At 41.8% G+C, this 18,751-nt stretch overlaps 1 protein-coding gene across 1 annotated transcript in view; it reads left to right on the top strand.

The window, feature by feature from the left end:
- The first annotated feature begins 357 nt into the window (after window positions 1-357).
- The window catches only part of rgl2 (ral guanine nucleotide dissociation stimulator-like 2), a 170,086-nt gene continuing 151,692 nt past the window's right edge, over window positions 358-18,751 (top strand). The window contains exons 1-3 of the mRNA XM_034174274.1: window positions 358-547; window positions 6,558-6,675; window positions 17,466-17,632. Coding sequence (XP_034030165.1) covers window positions 6,648-6,675; window positions 17,466-17,632 — 195 coding nt within the window. The 5' untranslated portion in view covers window positions 358-547; window positions 6,558-6,647. The remainder of the gene's footprint in view (window positions 548-6,557; window positions 6,676-17,465; window positions 17,633-18,751) is intronic.

The raw sequence follows: 18,751 nt of genomic DNA on the forward strand, positions 1-18,751 counted from the left end.
CGAGCTAACTAAAATATTTTTTAAGAAAACTGCATTAACTAAAATATTTTTTAAGAAAACTGCATGCGTTTGTACGACGTCAAGGCTTGTTTGCTTTAGTAAGTCGTGCGTAAAAGCATTTCGTGCGTAAACACTTTGGTGCATGCGCCCTGTGCCGGACGGTGGCTCTGAAGACACATTTGCACAGAGAAAAGCTGCATTATGGACCGTGTTGCCGCACACAGACACGTACGGAACTGTTGCCAAAGCGCTGAGTGCACAACAGGAACTGCGTCGTCACCGAGAGAGAGGGGGGGGGGGGGTGGAGAGGGAAAGAGAGAGAGAGAGAGAGAGAGAGAGAGAGAGAGAGAGAGAGAGAGAGAGAGAAAGTGCGTTATCAACTGCTAAAAGCTGGACAGACGCGCACTGCGCGGACACGGATAGAGGGACAGGGCGGAGGGTGTGAGGCGGGGGACGGAGACTCCCTCGTCGTCGGGTCGAATGGCTGCGACGCGCCTCAGCTGATCTGCTGCCAAACCATCATCCTGCGAATGACGCTCAGCTAGTAGTAAGTGCGCCGAATTCCAGCTTCCTTCATCTCATTTCGTCTGCTTATTAATAGCTAATAACAAGAATAACATCAACATTCTACTGCGCTGTTGTCACTGAGTGACGCGCAGCAGAAATTCATCATCCGTCAACCGCACGTGCTTTTAAAGGAGCGCAACAAACTTTCAAACCCAAACAGTTTCTCCTCGTCATCCGCAGACACCAACCGTCTGTAGGACTCGGCATATAGCGCCGCCTTATGGCTGCTGCGTGCGAGCAGAGGAGCAGCATTGTGGTGTGTGACTTCACGGTAACCTAGTTACACTTGTGTGTGTGTGTGTGTGTGTGTATGTGCGTGCGTGTGTACTTGTGTGTGCAGACATCAGTCGTGCACGCTGTTTGCTTCGCTCAGAGCCACTGAATAGCAGGCATTCAGACTTCTGTTGAACATAAAAGCAGCCCTGTTTGTGTTTCCTCTCCTACAGAGCACCACCAGGGGCGCATCTTATTTCACTGAGTTAAGTAGGGCTGGGCAATATGCTAAAATAATAATGACTAGCCTTATGCCCGTGGGGATCCACGGGCTCTAGATTGGGTACTGTTTATAAAATAGGTAGCTGACATTTTTCAAGGGTGGTAATAAATTGTGCAAAGTTTATATAATGGTTTGGAATGGCTTGTGAGTCCATAATGTAATTATCAATGTCCATTGTTCACTGTTGTTACATAACATCTGTAATTTCTCCAAAAGTATTAGTGCTATCAATGTTCCATTTTGGCAACATTCATTCGTGACCAAAAATACATAAGCATACCAAATGCCAAATGTCAGCTCTCCCCAGTTTGTCCGTGATCAAAGTTACACACATGAATGCGCATATACACAGAGGCCACTTGACTTTTAATCGATGATTTACTGCTCCCTGCTGGATTGGCATGTGAGTCTAGAATTTAAGATCAATGTCCATTGTTCACTGTTGTTAGCTAATATCCCTAATTTCTACAAAAATATTAGTCCTATCAACTTACCATTTTCGCAGTGTTCATCCTGGACCCAAAATACATAAGCATACCAAATGCCAAATGTCAGCTCTCCCCAATTTCTCTGTGATCGAAGCCATATATATATATATATAATTTTTTTTCCCAAAAAATTTTCATTATGCATACAAAAAACAACAAACGGAAGAATTAAAGAACAAGAGGTGTACATAATACAATTACCATTCATTGTTACCTTTACCAGTAATACAGAGGATTATACAAACTCTGGCCATTGAGGCAAAATATATGTTCTTCATTTCATTTCTCCCAGATTCTGTCAAACTTGTCTTTTTGAAGTCTCTTATGAAATGTAATGCATTCCATGACAAATACTGAATACCCAAGCTCGTGCCAGTCATCCAGATTTGGAGATGAAGACTTCAACCATTTCCTAGTAATACATTTCCACGCTGCTAAACTCAACATTCCAAACAAACATTTTGTGTTTTTATCTGTGTCTACAGAATACAGAAAACCAAGTAATAATTCGTCCTAGCCTAAGGTTGTCTGAAAATTTAACATTGCTTTCAATTCAAATTGAACCAAATTCCAAAATAATTGCAGTGATGGGTATGACCAAAACAAATGGTACAGTTTTACTCCTTGTGCACCACAATTTCTCCAACAATTAGAAGAACCAGAGTAGTGTGAACTTTGTGCTGGAGTAATAAAATATTCCAGCCACAACGTCTCCATGTGTTTGAACTAGTGATTTTCCTCTGAAAAGCACAGTGTTTTAACCAGATATTATTCATTATGACTATTTGATTCTCTTTCCCATTTTTGCTTGATGTAATTTGTGTTTACTTTTTTAATCTCTTGAAAGTCTCGATATAATCTTGAAATAAATTTTAGACCCGAATCTGCTGCATATGATTTTATAAATGTCTTCAAAATAGGCGTTTCAAAAACATTGATGCTCTTTGGCATAAAACTATTTATATAATGATGGATTTGTAAAAACCTGAAAAAAAAATCGCTATTTTGTAATTGGTGTCATCTCATTATAGATTGAAACTTTCTTATTGTTCCATTATGATTAAAAAAAAGTAGTATATGCTGATAAGCCTTGTTTTTGACAAATTTTAAACCTTGATTCCGTTTTACCAGGCATAAATTCAGCATCATGAGAAGCCCAGCGCAATACTTTAATGTCTTTCTGTAAATTATTTTTATTTATGAAATTTTGCCACAGTTTCAGTGAAACATTAATACATTGATTATCTTTCTAAATCTGCTCTTTGATAAGTTTTTTTTTTATCTCCAAGTCTTGCTTGCATTGGATATTCTATGGACAATTTCATGCAATGCAAGACCGCCTTTCTCTTAGTTAACTGGAGAGTTTTAAGATGCAATCTCGGCCTCTTACCATGCCAAATAAACTTGGCAATTATTTTGTCCCACTCTTCAAATTATTTCTCTTTAATAACAATGGGAAGTATCTGAAAAAGATACAACAATCTAGGCAGTATGTTCATTTTTACAGTTTCTATACGAGATTCCAAAATTAATATAGGTATCAAATCCCATCTTCTAATATTGTTATTACTATGTTGACACAATGGTTTAAAATTGACTTCAAACAATTTAGATAAATCCTTTGGCTTATTTACTCCAAAATATTTTATATGATCCAATTTCCAGTTAAATTCATCTTTGAGGCCAGTATCTGGCTAGATTCGTAATTGAAACTTGAAATAATTGTGTTTTAGTAATATTAAGTTTATAGTCAGATACTGAGCCAAAAACATCCCGATAGACTAGGAGATGGAGAAAAGATGACTAATAGATTAGGACATCATCCACAAACAGTGAAATCTTGTGTTCTTCTCAAATAGTTGAACTCCTGTAATATTTGCAGTCTGTATAAGTCCCTGACTCAATGCCTCGATAAAAATAGCAAAAAATAATGGAGAACTTGGGCACCCTTGCCACTTGGCTTTTAATATATTGATAACGTAAACAAAAGTTACTGTTTTCCATGTTGATGGATGTTTATATTTAGAGCTATATACAATTGAAAACTATAGCGTGTGGGATTTAGTGTCATCTAGTGGTGAGGTTGTGGATTTGCATTTGCCTTCATGTTTTTGCTTCTTTAGTGATGAGCATTAGTGCTCTCTTTCCTTTTGTTGTGATAAACCATACAGTATATTTATCAGTGTTGTATAGTAACGAAGTAAAAATACTTCACTACTGTACTTAAGTACGTTTTGGGAGACTTTGTACTTTACTTGAGTTTTTTTAATTTTTTTAGCTTACTTTCACTTTTACTTCACTACATTTCCGACCTTAATTGCATACTTCTACTCCGATACATTTTCTATGCTCCATGACGTTATTCATTACAAAAACACACACACACACGCACACACACGAAAAAAGTCGTGTTTTCAGCCAGAGACACCACTGATTACTAGTGACTGCAATGAAGTCAGGCCGATTTGTCATGAGGCATGTCCGGTGGGCTTTTTTGCAGTTGCGCACTTGTTTGTCAGGAAAATGATAATTTCTCTACATTGATTACAGACCTGCAGCGGGTCTGTAATCAACTTTTCTGCAGCGCGGCTTTGCTTTGAACCTTGAAACAATCGAAGCAGTGACACGGATCAAAGCAGTGCTTCGATCTACGATTCGTGGATTCATTGTTTATTTCGCTTTATCCTAAAATTTCCCCGCTAAAACCCTGAAGAGCATATGTCTGTGAGTAATATTTAATATTTTTATGTTAACCCGACCTGTTATGGTCTTCTGAAATAGTTGATATATGTATTTTTTTCAATGTTAAAGTTAGCATTAAGCTGTTTGCATCAGCACGTTTGTGTTGATTTGTTTTCTCTATAATTAATGGCTGAGCGTTCGTTGTCGTAAAAGAGTCAAATTGTAATTTTTTTATTTATTTTTATTCATATATTAATAATAGCAACAACAATAATAGTCTACATAATAGACAATAATAGTCAGTAATAATAGACTAATAATGTTATAATACAATTTTAGAGAAAGAGACAAAAAGCACCTAAAAACACAACAGAAAATATAAAACCATGTAACAATGAAAATAAATAAATACATATAGAAATAAATAACTGTTTCCTGTGAACACCTAGTGAGTAGCCTACTCTTGTTTAGGTTTTGAAACCTTGTTTCTGAAGTGTTTTTGTGTGATGTGCACAATTTTCAGTATTTTCACTAATAGTACCAGTCATTTACAAGCCTAGATAAACTTTGTAATATAAAAAAAATCAGTCCATTTTTGATTATTAACATTTACTTGTACTTTTACTTTCAGTACATTTAGTTGTACAATAAATACTAGATACTTTAAGACTTTTACTTGAGTAGCATTTCAATAGGTGACTTGAACTTCTACCAAAGTCATTTTTTAAATGGGTATCTGTACTTTTACTTAAGTGTGATTTTCCGGTACTTTATACAACACTGATATTTATGATCTCCATTTGAAGCGGGTTCTCAGACTTGCTAGCCTGCACTAGCAACTGGTAGGTCAAATAAGTGCATTATGAATTGGTTAAAAATCTACATAAATATGTGATGATTCAATTCTGTTGCGATGAAAAATTTATTTCAATGTTCTTTCACACACACACACACACACACACACACACACACACACACACACACACACACACACACACACACACACACACACACACACACACACACACACCAGTGGCCGAGGTGAACTTCACCACGTTACACCTGATTTTTTTCAGTTGTGTGATGTGCAGTTTTAAGATATAACTTTCACAAAAAGACATATCAAATTACAGTGCTGTGTGGGCAGGTGATGCAGATGATATTTTAGAGCATTATTAAAGCCTCGTTTCCACCGTGGGGTCCGGGTCGGTATGGCACGGTATGGTATGGTTCAGAATGGTTAAGCATGGTTTAATGGGTGATAAAAAAGTAAATATAGCATTTATATTTCTATGTTTTATTTCTATGTTTTCTAGAAATAATTGGGTAATTGCTATTTTATAAAGATTTAAAGGTTATGATTATTATTATTTTTTATCAGTATCAGTATCAGTTTGCAAATATAAATATCAATACCAGATATACTGATCGCTACTGGTTTACTGGCCACTACTGTTCCTCTCCTTCCCGTCCTCTGTCCTCCTGTTACTCCTCCTCCCCCCGAGTGAGGAGAAAGGACAAAGGAGTTTTTCAGTCTGTTGGTCCTGCACTTGGGAAGAAGTGCAGGACTTTGACTTACTATTTGTAAAAATATAAGTTGAACCATCATAAATAAAAATGAAGCAATTGCCCAGTCGCCCAAAACTCGGGCGAGTATCTGTCATTTTGGGCGACTGGGCGGAGGGGACTCAGAAAGTGCATACCGCCCGACAACAGCATGTTATTTGCATTATTATCACTTGTTACTGAGATACACAACACGTAATGCGTACATAAAAAGTTGGCTCACTTAACTTTTGTCGTGTCGGCTGGCGCGCGCTGCTCTCCAAATTCGGCAGTGCGTCCTCATCAAGCTGGCTGCTTTAGCTGCTGTTCATTGTCGTACTATCCATGAGAAAATCATCCGGAATATCCATATTGGGACCAACACACACTTCTCACCTTTTCATCTATTCCTCTGCAGACAGTTTGTTTTTTTTCCCCTCTGCGGACAGTTCTTGGGCTGCGCTATGATGTCATTTGTTTACGCACAGCGGGCGGGTATAGCCAGGTAGCATCGATGTAAATCTACGATACCAGCCTAGCAACGCCCCGGTAAAGAATAATAATGCATAATATCAGTTTCATGTTTAAGAAGAGAACGTGCTGTTCTGCACAGTTTATAGAAATAAAGGACCATAGTCATAATTTGTCTGTAGCTCATTCTGTTAAAAAATTGTGGTAAAATCATATTGTCAACTCAGAATCGTGAATCATATTGAATTGTGAGTTGAGTGTATCGTCACATCCTGAGCAACCACTGATTCCTGTTCTTATTTCTTCAGCCATCAGATTATGCTGAAAAATCTTATAAGAGGATTACTGCACCAATATGATGGCGTCCAGTGTAAATATAAAGATCTCATTGTAACCTTATGAATGGACATCAACTCAATGTTGCAGGTAATTATACACTAATAAACAGATGGTTATGAAAGTTCCAGTTCTGCAAATAAACACCCATAAATCATACACAGTGTAGCTTCAATATTGTTGCCAGTTTCAAAATCATTCTGATAATGACTGAATCTTAGTTAATTGGTAAATGGACTGCATTTTTATAGCACCATAACACTTTACAATGATGCCTCACATTCACCCATTCACACGCCAGTGTCAGGGTGCTGCCTTGCAAGGCGCTCACTACACACTGGGAGCAACTTGGGGATTAAGGATCTTGCCCATATAGGCCCTTAGTGATTTTCTTGGCTGGCAGGGGTTTAAATAAATTAAATGGACTTCTTTTATATAGCGCTTTTCCATCTGCATGTCAACCCCACTGCTTTAACCACTAGACCATCATCTTCCCAAAATGATGTTAAACATTTGTCTTTTATTGTATTTCATGTTGGAAAGCACTTTGTGAGGTTAGAAAGTGCTGCACAAATAAATGTTACTTTTAGGAGTAATATTAATATTGTGGTAATAGCAGTGCATGTCTGGGGGTTTTACTGTGAAAGGTCAGGACAGGATATGTGACTGTTTCTTCTTGTGTTTTACTTGGCGATAACTTCAGTACGAAATACTTCTTTCTTCACCCAGTGTACTTTTCTTGTTTTTATTTTGCAATTGTGCTACTCTGACTATGAATGCAACTACAGTACTGTAAAAATCCTCAGTTACATCATTTTTTGTCAAGGGTTTCCTCAGGTTGGATGACGCCAGTTCACTTTCCCAATCCGATTGCGCTCTTGTCTCACTCCCTTTCTTTTTCCCCACCACTTTTGCAGTTCTTTCTCCAGTTGGTCACTCATGCTTATTTCCCCTTTCATAATAGACAGTTAGCTCTGTCCACATTGATTGTAATATGCAAAGGCTATCATTGTTATCAAGTTAAATTTTATTGTGACACATTATCATGATTATTTTATTGCCCAGGCCTAGGTTTAAGGCTAGTGAGCAAGAAGATGTTGGAGTGATCACAAAAATCAAACTTTTTATAAGTATGTTAATTAGTATGATACGCAACCGAGATGACCATAATGACAAAAACTACTGCACCTCTACAAAATTCCATTTCAGTCTAAACCCCAGCATTCACTGACCAGATAGCAAATTATTGTTTACAATAACTGGGTGGAATCAGTTGTGGCTGATGAGATTCCAGAGGTGGCCGGTGCCCACAAGGGACACTCTTGGAACTGCCCATGCACAGACAAGCTTTCTTGACACAATGATGAGGGGAAATTACTTAGAGGGATGGTAAATGGTTGTGTCAGAGAACATAAGAGCTGTAAGAGGTGAGCCTTTTTAGGGCCTGCTGTCATCCACAGCTGTTAGTGAGAAGTGCCTTGCTCAAGGGTTACTTTCATAGAGCTTACAGTTGGTCTGAAGCAGCTGACTGGCAACTATCTGCAGCTTTCTTTTTCCCTGCACAGTGCAGATTTACATGAATGTACCATCAGCATAGTTCAGTTTGTACACCTCAGGTTAACACAGAGGATGTTACCCTCAGTTCTCCAGCCTCATCTGAATCTCTTCCTGAAAGTGTTTACTTTATGTCTATCTTCATGGCGGTACCATGGGCTGGAAGGGGAAATGGAAGGAGGGGTTTGAATGCAAATTGTGATCCACTGTGGAGCACACAGTGTGTGTTAAACAAATGAACTTTCAAATGTATGACATATCTTGCTATTCCTTTAGTTTAAAATGGCGTGAATTTGCAGTGAAATGTTTCTCTTTTACAGGTTGTGTAATTTTTATTTTTTTAACAATCATTGTCACACTTGTGTTAATGCCATTAACACTGTGCTTTAAAACAAGCATGCAAGATGCAGTAGAACCACCAAAACATTCTGCCAGAAATACATCAAATCTTTTGCAGTGAGATTGTGGTATTCGATATACAATGTAAAAACAAAACAAACAAACCATCAAAAAAACAAAAAAAAAACAACTTTAAGCATTGCAAATTTGATATAAACATTGGATTTTTCACTATTGTAAAATCAGTTTCTGAAACTCAGTGTTATGTGTCGGACGCAGCTCGAAGAACCGACCAGCGTTTGAAGGACCCAGTATGAAATAAGCAGAGCACGGTACAAAGGCTAACAGAATTTAATACATAACAGTGATGTGATACAAAACAACAAAAGAGTGTGCGGTCTGGCGTGGTGGTGATACGGTGCGCTCCCAGCAGCGCTAACGGTCCGGAGTCAGAAGCCGTTCGGACCCAAGGACCCCGCCGACACCCCCCAGGTGGCCGCAACAAACCGAGTCTGTGAAAGAAGGAACCATTATGTGAGTCCACACTCTACACACAGAGAGACCACTCAAAGGTGTACATAAACAGCAAACACTTCCTGGCTTAATTACTAATCAGCTTCCCAACCTGCAGGCATGGCACATCCAGTTCACAAAACTCCACTGCAGTGGAAGCCGATACATGACTAATGTACAGCTCAATATAATAAGGTGTGAGGGACACCACATTTACTGACTGTATAAACGTTAGTCACAAAATCTAACGTACCTCAGGAAGTGTGCTGACGAGCGTGAGACCTCACCCCCTCCTCTTTCACAGACCGTGCATCAAACCCTGGACGTTCTCTGCATCCACTGATGATGAGATGGCTCCCGAGACGACGATCTCACCCGTCTGGTCACAAGGTCGAGTCTCTGGCAAATACACACTGTATACTCCAGTCTTAAATGCCACCATGTTCCAATCCATATAGATGCACCACAGCTGTGAGTCCTGACGAGCCGCAGGTGATCAGGGTGAGGTCCTGATAACCTCAGCAACACAGCCACTCAGTCCCAAATGCAAGCCACCTGGAAGGAAAAACAAAAGACAGAAACAAAAAGGCAGCCAGGCCCCCCAGCCATACAACAGTACCCCACCCTCACGGGAAGCCTCCCGGCGACCACACAAACCTGGCCCAGGAGAAACACCCCCCTCCAGGGACCATGGCTGGAAACCGCATCTGCATTCGTCTTCCAACAGAATGGTTGATGTCCTCTCCTCTGGCTGCATCCTTGCCTTTGTTTCAGTCAGTCACTTAGCACAGGTGTGGCCAGGAGTTCTTAAACCTGTGCGGTCAGCCTTTATCCAACCATGTTCGGTCTTTAGTCATAAAACAAAAAAGACAAGCACAAACAACCAAAACACCCCCCCCCCTCCCCAGGGGACCGTCCCATCAAACCCCGGGAAGAGGAGAAAAGAAAAACCCCAAACTTAAGCTTACAAATAAAAGTGCTAAAACACCCCCCCCCCCCCCCCCCCAAACGACATGTAGGGACCAACACCCCCCAGAGGACTTCCCGCCAGCTCCAGGAGTAATAACCACAGCCGAGGTCCCTCTGGGATCCAACGTCACTCACGGGGACTCCCAGCGCCTCCCAGAGGACCACTCGTCAACCCCAGGAGACGCCTCCCCTCATGACCAACGGACCCAGCCCCGGCCGTCTATGGCTAGATGGACCCACAGCCCTTTCCCCCCCAGAGGACACCACAGTCAAACCCTGAGGGCGGAAACTGGGGGGAAAAACAAGAAGAGAGAGAAAAAAAAAACATACAAACAAAACAACCCCAACCCCACCCCCTTGGCACAGTGGAAACTGGAAGCACAAAACAACCCCAACCCCACCCCCTTGGCACAGTGGAAACTGGAAGCACGTCCAGTGTCACCAACCGTGACTATACCCCAGAAGCCAACCGGGAGGAGTGGAACAGCGGTTATGGCAAACGGCACAAAACGGCGCCACTCCTCTGACTTCTACACCAGCCACTAGCTGCGGGTATATCCCACTGCCCCAAACCTCAGCCACGCCGATGGCAGACGGCCAAAGGCGTGCTGAAGCCGGAGGTGAAACAGGGAATCAAAAAACACCTCCCCCCCCCCCCAGGTGCAGAGGTTACCCGGGAAACGCCCAGTATAACCAAACTGCACCACTCCAGCAACGCCGACACTACGGCTCACCCGGCTGGAGCCAGAGGAGAAGAGAGGGAAGAAAAAGAAAATACCCCAAACCCCCCCCCCCTCCCGGGTGCAGAGGCTACCTGGGAAATGACCAGCACAACCAAACTGCACCCCTCCAGCAACGCCGACACTACGGCTCACCCGGCTGGAGTCAGAGGAGAAGAGAGGGCATAACAAAAACAAAAAAAAAAACCCAAGTACCACCCCATCACCCCCCAGGGGACCGTCCCATCAAACCCTGGGGAGGTGAAACAAAAAGAAATAAAAAGAAAGACTAACAGACCAACATACAGTTGTTTGGGTCCTTTTTTTTTTTTTTTTTCTTCTTAGACAGGCTGCAGGGTCACAACCCCAGACACAAACAGTGGAAAAAAAAAATTAATCCCACACAAAAACCAACTCAAAAAACACCCACACGAAATGAACTAACACAAAACAAATCAGTGACGTATACCGTTAAGCTCAAACAAATCGAACACACCTGTTCTAACTTAAGAGCTTAACGGTAATGTGACTAAGTCACCAAAAGAGGGAGCCAAAGTGCTAAAAATGAAAAAAACCCCTTTGGTGACAGAAAACAAACGAGCTGCATCTCCGTGCGCAGCTGTGTGCAACACACAACCAAAATGTGCTCAACTAAATAACGCCGGAGCTGATACAACAGACGCAGTAGTTATCTTTATCCGGGGAAACGGGGCTACAACTGTAACACAGGAAGCTCAGCGACCCGTGCCACAGAGCTCCGCCATGCGCATGCACCCATTACAGACACACTCTTGCAGCTCCCGTTTAAACCTCTTATCCGGTCGGAGCGTGACGCGAAGCCGTCGCCAGTCACACTCCACCACGACCCATGGATAAGGCACAAACACAGGAACACGGCTGCAAGAGAGCACAAATCAGTATTCAGTAATGGGTCTCAAACACGCACCATCCGGGCGGAGAGCACCCGCAACTGATCCGGATAACTACTGAACGTCTGCTGCCGCCTTCCCGGCGCGTTACCGTCTCTGCTACCGCTGGGTCTGTGATGTTTGGCCAGAGACTACTGTTATGTGTCGGACGCAGCTCGGAGAACCGACCAGCGTTTGAAGGACCCAGTATGAAATAAGCAGAGCACGGTACAAAGGCTAACAGAATTTAATACATAACAGTGATGTGATACAAAACAACAAAAGAGTGTGCGGTCTGGCGTGGTGGTGATACGGTGCGCTCCCAGCAGCGCTAACGGTCCGGAGCCAGAAGCCGTTCGGACCCAAGGACCCCGCCGACACCCCCCAGGTGGCCGCAACAAACCGAGTCTGTGAAAGAAGGAACCATTATGTGAGTCCACACTCTACACACAGAGAGACCACTCAAAGGTGTACATAAACAGCAAACACTTCCTGGCTTAATAACTAATCAGCTTCCCAACCTGCAGGCATGGAACATCCAGTTCACAAAACTCCACTGCAGTGGAAGCCGATACATGACTAACGTACAGCTCAATATAATAAGGTGTGAGGGGCACCACATTTACTGACTGTATAAACGGTAGTCACAAAATCTAACGTACCTCAGGAAGTGTGCTGACGAGCGTGAGACCTCACCCCCTCCTCTTTCACAGACCGTGCATCAAACCCTGGACGTTCTCTGCATCCACTGATGATGAGATGGCTCCCGAGACGACGATCTCACCCGTCTGGTCACAAGGTCGAGTCTCTGGCAAATACACACTGTATACTCCAGTCTTAAATGCCACCATGTTCCAATCCATATAGATGCACCACAGCTGTGAGTCCTGACGAGCCGCAGGTGATCAGGGTGAGGTCCTGATAACCTCAGCAACACAGCCACTCAGTCCCAAATGCAAGCCACCTGGAAGGAAAAACAAAAGACAGAAACAAAAAGGCAGCCAGGCCCCCCAGCCATACAACACTCAGTCTCTGTTTGTCAAACCAAAATCATATACGCAAGATGCAACAATCTTGCATCTCTTGCAAAAGCAAGCACTACATCAAAAACTTAATAAACTATTAAAAATTATGCTTTAGTTTCTAAACTGAACTGAACTAATCCAATAAGATTTTAGCATAGTTTGGTAATAGGTCAAGATCATGGAAAACATTTCCCACAAAAAAACCCCCAAAAAAACAACTGCCAAGCATATAATGATCTGCAAAATATTTGTGATTGATTGGCATGAATGACTTTATAATGAAGTCACACAGAAGTTATATCATGAAATTATACGCATTGTTACAGGCATATGTATATTTAATTATACATGTACGAGGTCTCTTAGATAATAAACTGACCCTTTTATTTTTTTTTTAACTATATAGATTTGAATGACGTGCGATTACACCAATCATGCTTGAACCCTCGTGCGCATGCGTGAGTTTTTTCACACGCGTCTGTGACGTAATTTCCCTGTGGTCCCGCCCTCTCGTCCTTTGTTTCACACGCTGCTCGAGACGGCGCGCGTTGCTTTATCAAAATTTTTTCTGGACCTGTGAGGAATATCCGAGTGGACGCTATTCGAGAAATTAAGCTGGTTTTCGGTGAAAAGTTTAACGGCTGATGAGAGATTATGGGGTGTTTCTGTCGGTGTAAGGACTTCCCACGGAGCGGGATGTCGCGCAGCGCTTCCAGGCGCCGTCGTTGGCCTGTTTCAAGCTGAAAACATCCTAATTTAAGGCTTAATTCACCCAGGACGTATGAGAGAACAGAGAAGATTCAGAAGAGGCCGGCATGAGGACTTTATGCGGACAATCCACTGTTTAAGGACATTTTTTTAATGAAAGACGTGCGCGCAAATTCGCCGAGTCGTTTCCGTGACGACTCGGCAAATCTGTGTGCGCCGCGACAGGAAAAACACCTCCGTGTTGAAAACCATTTGTAAAATTCAGGCGGCTTTTGATGGCTTTCAACAAGTGAGTAACTGAGAAATTGTTTAACAGCTTGGGCATGTTCCAACTTGCCCGTTAAGGTTTCCAACGGAGGTGTTTTTCCTGTCGCGACCCCCCGCGGTCGGGTCCGGCCCGACATGCGACTCTGCCCGCACGTTCTTTCATTACAAAATGTCCGTTAACAATGGAATGTCCGAATAAACTCCTCATGCCGACTTCTTCTGAAAGTTCTCTGTTCTCTGACGACTTACTGGGTCAACAGAGCCTGAAATGTGGAAGTTTTTAACTTGAAACGGCGAGACGCTGCCGCCTCGAAGCGCAGATCGCCGTCAGGCGCCGTGGGCCGTCCTTACGGCGACACTACCAGACCAAAATCTCTCGTCAGCCGTTAAAATTTTTACCGAAAACCAGCTGAATTTATCGAATGGTGTCCACTCAGTTGTGCCTTACAGTTTTGAAAAAATTTTGATCAAACAAAGCAGCAGTCTCTGAGCCATTCCTAAATAATGAAAAAAATCGACGAGAGGGTGGGCGACTCCTCACTCAAAGACTGCCCACAGGCGAATGATGTAACCGACAGGCGTGAAAAAACTCTCGCATGCCCACGAGGGTTCAAGCATGTCTGATGTAATCACACGTGATTCAAATCCATATAGTTTTTGATAAAAATAATAAGGTCGGATACTTTTCTAATAGACCTCGTATATTGTGGTGTGTGGAACATGCATTGCATCCATCAGCCCTCTGATATCTTTCATTCACATTTCTACTTTTCTAATGATATATGCTGAGTAGGATGTCCCACAAAATGCCAACTTTAAAAAATTTCAAGTCTCACCCACCAAAAAGTTTCCTTTTGGTGAGTCATTCTCACATGTAAAATTGTTTGACAATCAGAAATTATTTAGAGGTAGCTCAAGGTCACCAAACATTGAATATCTACCTGCGACAATCGGCATTGGTGCAATATTTGAAATGTCATATCTCTGCCACTGTTAGAACTATTAGCAGCACCGCCGTTCAGCATAAGCAGACTAGGCAGCCTGCGTGGGGCACCAACCATGTTGCACTAGTTTGCAGGGCCTCCAATTGACTGAAAAATGTGTTGAAATTATTACATTATTACTCGGGCTGGGCAACGTTAACGCGTTAACGTTGTGTTAATTATTGAGGTCATTATCGCCGACAATTTAATTAACGCTGCGTTTTGTTTTTTGAGCCTTTTAAGCCTGTTGTTCGTTGGCTTTTATTTTAAAAGCGTCAGTCGGGAGCGAGCTTATGTTGCTGAAGTTGAACACAGCTTTTCATGTCAACCTATAGTCCGTAAATTATACGGACTTTTCCGAGTTTCAGAGTCATACGACGTACAAATAAAGTCAGATATTCAGGGTTTGGTCTGTACTCAACCGTTTCTGCAGCGCGGCTCCACTTTGAAGCCGTGAACCATTGAAGCAATGCTTCGATCCAGCGCTCGTTGGTTCTTTGATTCACTGCACCAACGGTAATTCCGCTTCTTAACCCCTCTCAAAGCCATTAAAATATCATCAGTCACTTTTGTGTGGATTAAAGTCACTAACTGGGACTCTTGTCTTATGCTGTCAAGAAAAGAGAATCATTCTCCGTGTTCACGCAGCTCGAAACGCTGCGCAGCTGAGACAGGTTCCGGTCGGAATTAATAACTTCAAAATGAATCGCGCTTTAAATAAAATGACACCTCTCTTTCCAAACGTTGTAATACAGACAAGAAACTACAATCGACTAAAACGTTTTTTTCCTCCCAAAATGAAACGTGCTGTAAGACATTCATGCCAATAATGCCTGAAAAGAAATGCTTTTGACAAAAACTACAGATTTTGTTTATTCCTATTTATGTCCAGAGATCAAGGAAGTGAAAGAAAACTATAGGACTGTATGGACACTCACCAGTTTTGGTCTCTCTAAACACTAGAAACATTGATATATTCCATATGAAAGCATCACAATAACATATTACATTCCTTTAACCAGCAGCTGATTTCCAGTATTCATATAAGTATTTTCATTGCACTAATTATACAGAAATGATAAAAACGGCCCTAACAGTGTTTTTTTTTCAACATTTATCATTAATCTGTAAGCACTTGCAGAATGCAGACAGTTATCAACAAAGTACCAAAAAATATTAAACAAAGCCATAAAGGCAAAATAAAAAGTAAGTAAACACAGTATTGTAAATATAACATGTAAATAAATTGTCTAACTGACCAATATCATAGGCTGACTATGAAGCCCAGCTTCTGCACAAATTGGGTTTGGAGCCAAGTTTGGACCTGTATAGTCACTGCAGTAAACATCTAGCACCCAATCTGCTGCTATAATTTCTAAATTACCAAAATAAACTGTACACATCTGAAAAGTAGTGATCTAATAGTTCTAAAAGTGGCAAAGATATGACATTCCAATTATTGCACTGATGTCGATTGTCGCGGTTAGATTTTCAGTGTTTGGTGACCTTGAGCCACCTCTAAATAATTTCTGATTAGCAAACAATTTTACATGTGAAAGTGACTCACCAAAAGGAAACTTTTTGTGAGTGAGACTCGAAATTTTTTAAAGTTGGCATTTTTTGGGACACCCGCTGAGTATAAAACACTGTTACTGTATGATTGACATTTTTCATCTGTAGCATGTTATAAATATGAGCACAAATGCAATGGGGAATCATAATCTCTATTCTCGATACTGAACTGAAGATGGCATGAACATACTGTATAATCTAGTAATCTGTCCTGTTTCTGATGTGGATCAGGCCATAGTGCCTCATCAATATCTTAAGGCCCGGTCCCACTGGGGAGAGGATTCATTGCGCATGAATTGAGTACACAAATTACAGGCATTCGTTGTCATCCGCAACAAAATTGGCCAAAAATGACAAATGTCCCAGTATGAATTACGAATATATTAATAATGGTGGCATCTGCATTGCGGTCATAAAAGAAGTGCACTCGGGGCTTTTGGCATCACTATTCACACCAACACCACAGCCTCTGGAGCAATTGCTGGACTTGGACACGTTGACTGGTATGTTGTTGGATGGCAGCAACTATCACACTACGTCTTTGGGGATCCATAACTACATCTGTACATCTCCACAGCTGGACTGGCAAAGACTGGCAAGTATGTTGATATCTGTTTGTTATGCATTCGCAAATTATCCGCAAATCAGATGCAAAGCAGATGTAATACAAATGCTTTATTCGTAGCCAGTGTGTATGCATTCGCCACAACTTATTTTAGTTCGTGATGTGGACATGATAGGCACGCTATATATCCATTTTACACACTGTCCCATTCTGCTGCCAAGCCGCAATACCCCATCAGTTGTGGATATCAGCGGATAACGGCGTATATACACCTCATAGATTATGTATTGCGTACGTAAGGCGGATGTCAGCCGCAACCAAAATTTTGTGCAGCTCAAAAATCCTGGCAATGGAAAAATGTGCCTCTGCGGATAATTGCGGCCGTGTGCGGGTGTCGGCCGACTCATAGAAGCATGTTTCACGGATATTGCGGATGTTAACGAATATAAACCACTTTTGTATGCAATCCATACACGAATCTTCCCAACGCCAGTGGGACTGGGCCCATAAGGGATGTGCTCTCTGTCCAAACATTGGGATAAGTATCGTTTTGAGAGCTGTATCCAGCCTTGGCATACCTCCACATCAGTTTCACCACAGGCCTCTTCCATTGTGTACCTGGTGTACCCTGCCTCTCTTCTGTGGAGCTCCCCCGTGACCATTATTTGGAATAAGCAGGTCTAGAAAATGAATGATTATTATTGGTCCTGAATGACTGCATGCAGTTTAACTGCTTTAATTTATCTTGTCTGTTTCAGCTTGCACCATGATCCACCGTAATATGCGAGCAGGTGGTTACGATTTGCCTGGGGTTGAGTCAAGCGACATTCCTCTCATTGGCTACCGACCTTTAACGCCTGACAGCGTAACCCTGAGCAACCAATCAGAGAGAAGCAGCGGCAGTGATGAACTGAACAGTTCCCAGGTGAGTGTTTTCCACTTGGACATACATCAGTTTGTCACAGTAGCAACTGTGGTGCAGAAAAAGATGGAGTTGTTCTGTGAAGTTTCTGTTAGCACAGTTTGTGTGTTTCTGTCTTCTTTCTACCTTTTTAATTAGTTTTCCACAGTTCACACGGTAAAGTGATCCAGCAGGGTTTAGAGGGGATTAGGACAACCTTTCATTTGCTGTGGCACTTCCTGCAAACATAACTAACAGCATTTACAGCAGACCTTCGTGAGTCCATGCAAGCAGCATTCAACTGCCAGTTTGTTGAATAAACAGGCAGGTGTGGTCTGCTGGTTTTCACAGAACCCTGAGGGAATACATTCAGTGTGAATCAGAAACAAACATACAGTAGGTGGTACGCATGAAAGTTTAACCAGACTTTATTTCATAAAGCTGTCTGAGATGTTATACTGGAAGGTTCACTTTGAGTGTACATTCATCCACCGGGGTAAAATTGGTTATTATTACATCCATCAACCAAAAGAAAAGGGGGTAAACTTGGGTCTACAGGTCTTTGTGCTGCATATAAACAGACCATTGTAGACCCCAACCAAGCATTTTGGGGGCTGATGCTGTTGTGTTACCACTTGATTGTCTGGAATGATGGTTAATGGTCCCACTGGACTTCATAAGTACCTGGATGCTTACTACCATCATGTATGTCTTTACATGTTTTACACTTGTTTGATGTGTTTTATTTGATTTTTTTTTTTACTGGTAGTTTTGTCAAAGCAGATGGTCACCCCTCTGAGTCTGGTCTGCTTGAGGTTTCTTCCTACAATCCCCCAAAAAAAATGCCTGAGAGAATTTTTCTTTCCCACTTGAAATTAGAACAAGATCTGTTTCAAAATCTAAACAACTCTTCCATCTCTCTATGAAATGTGAAAATATGTTTTCTATTGGTTTAGTTACCATGAACACGCACAAACAAAAACAAACTGTGATTCTATAGCTTCTGCCTTCTTTGATAAACAGCGGTAACTAGAAAAGACCCACAAAAAATCTCTCAGTGACCTGCTGCAACTAACACAGGGGAGTGGGCAGAAATATGACTTTTCCCCCATCTAGCTTTATGACATCACAAGGCAATTTGCT

This window comes from Thalassophryne amazonica, chromosome 7 (genome assembly GCF_902500255.1).
Source record: "Thalassophryne amazonica chromosome 7, fThaAma1.1, whole genome shotgun sequence".
Lineage (NCBI taxonomy): Eukaryota > Metazoa > Chordata > Actinopteri > Batrachoidiformes > Batrachoididae > Thalassophryne > Thalassophryne amazonica.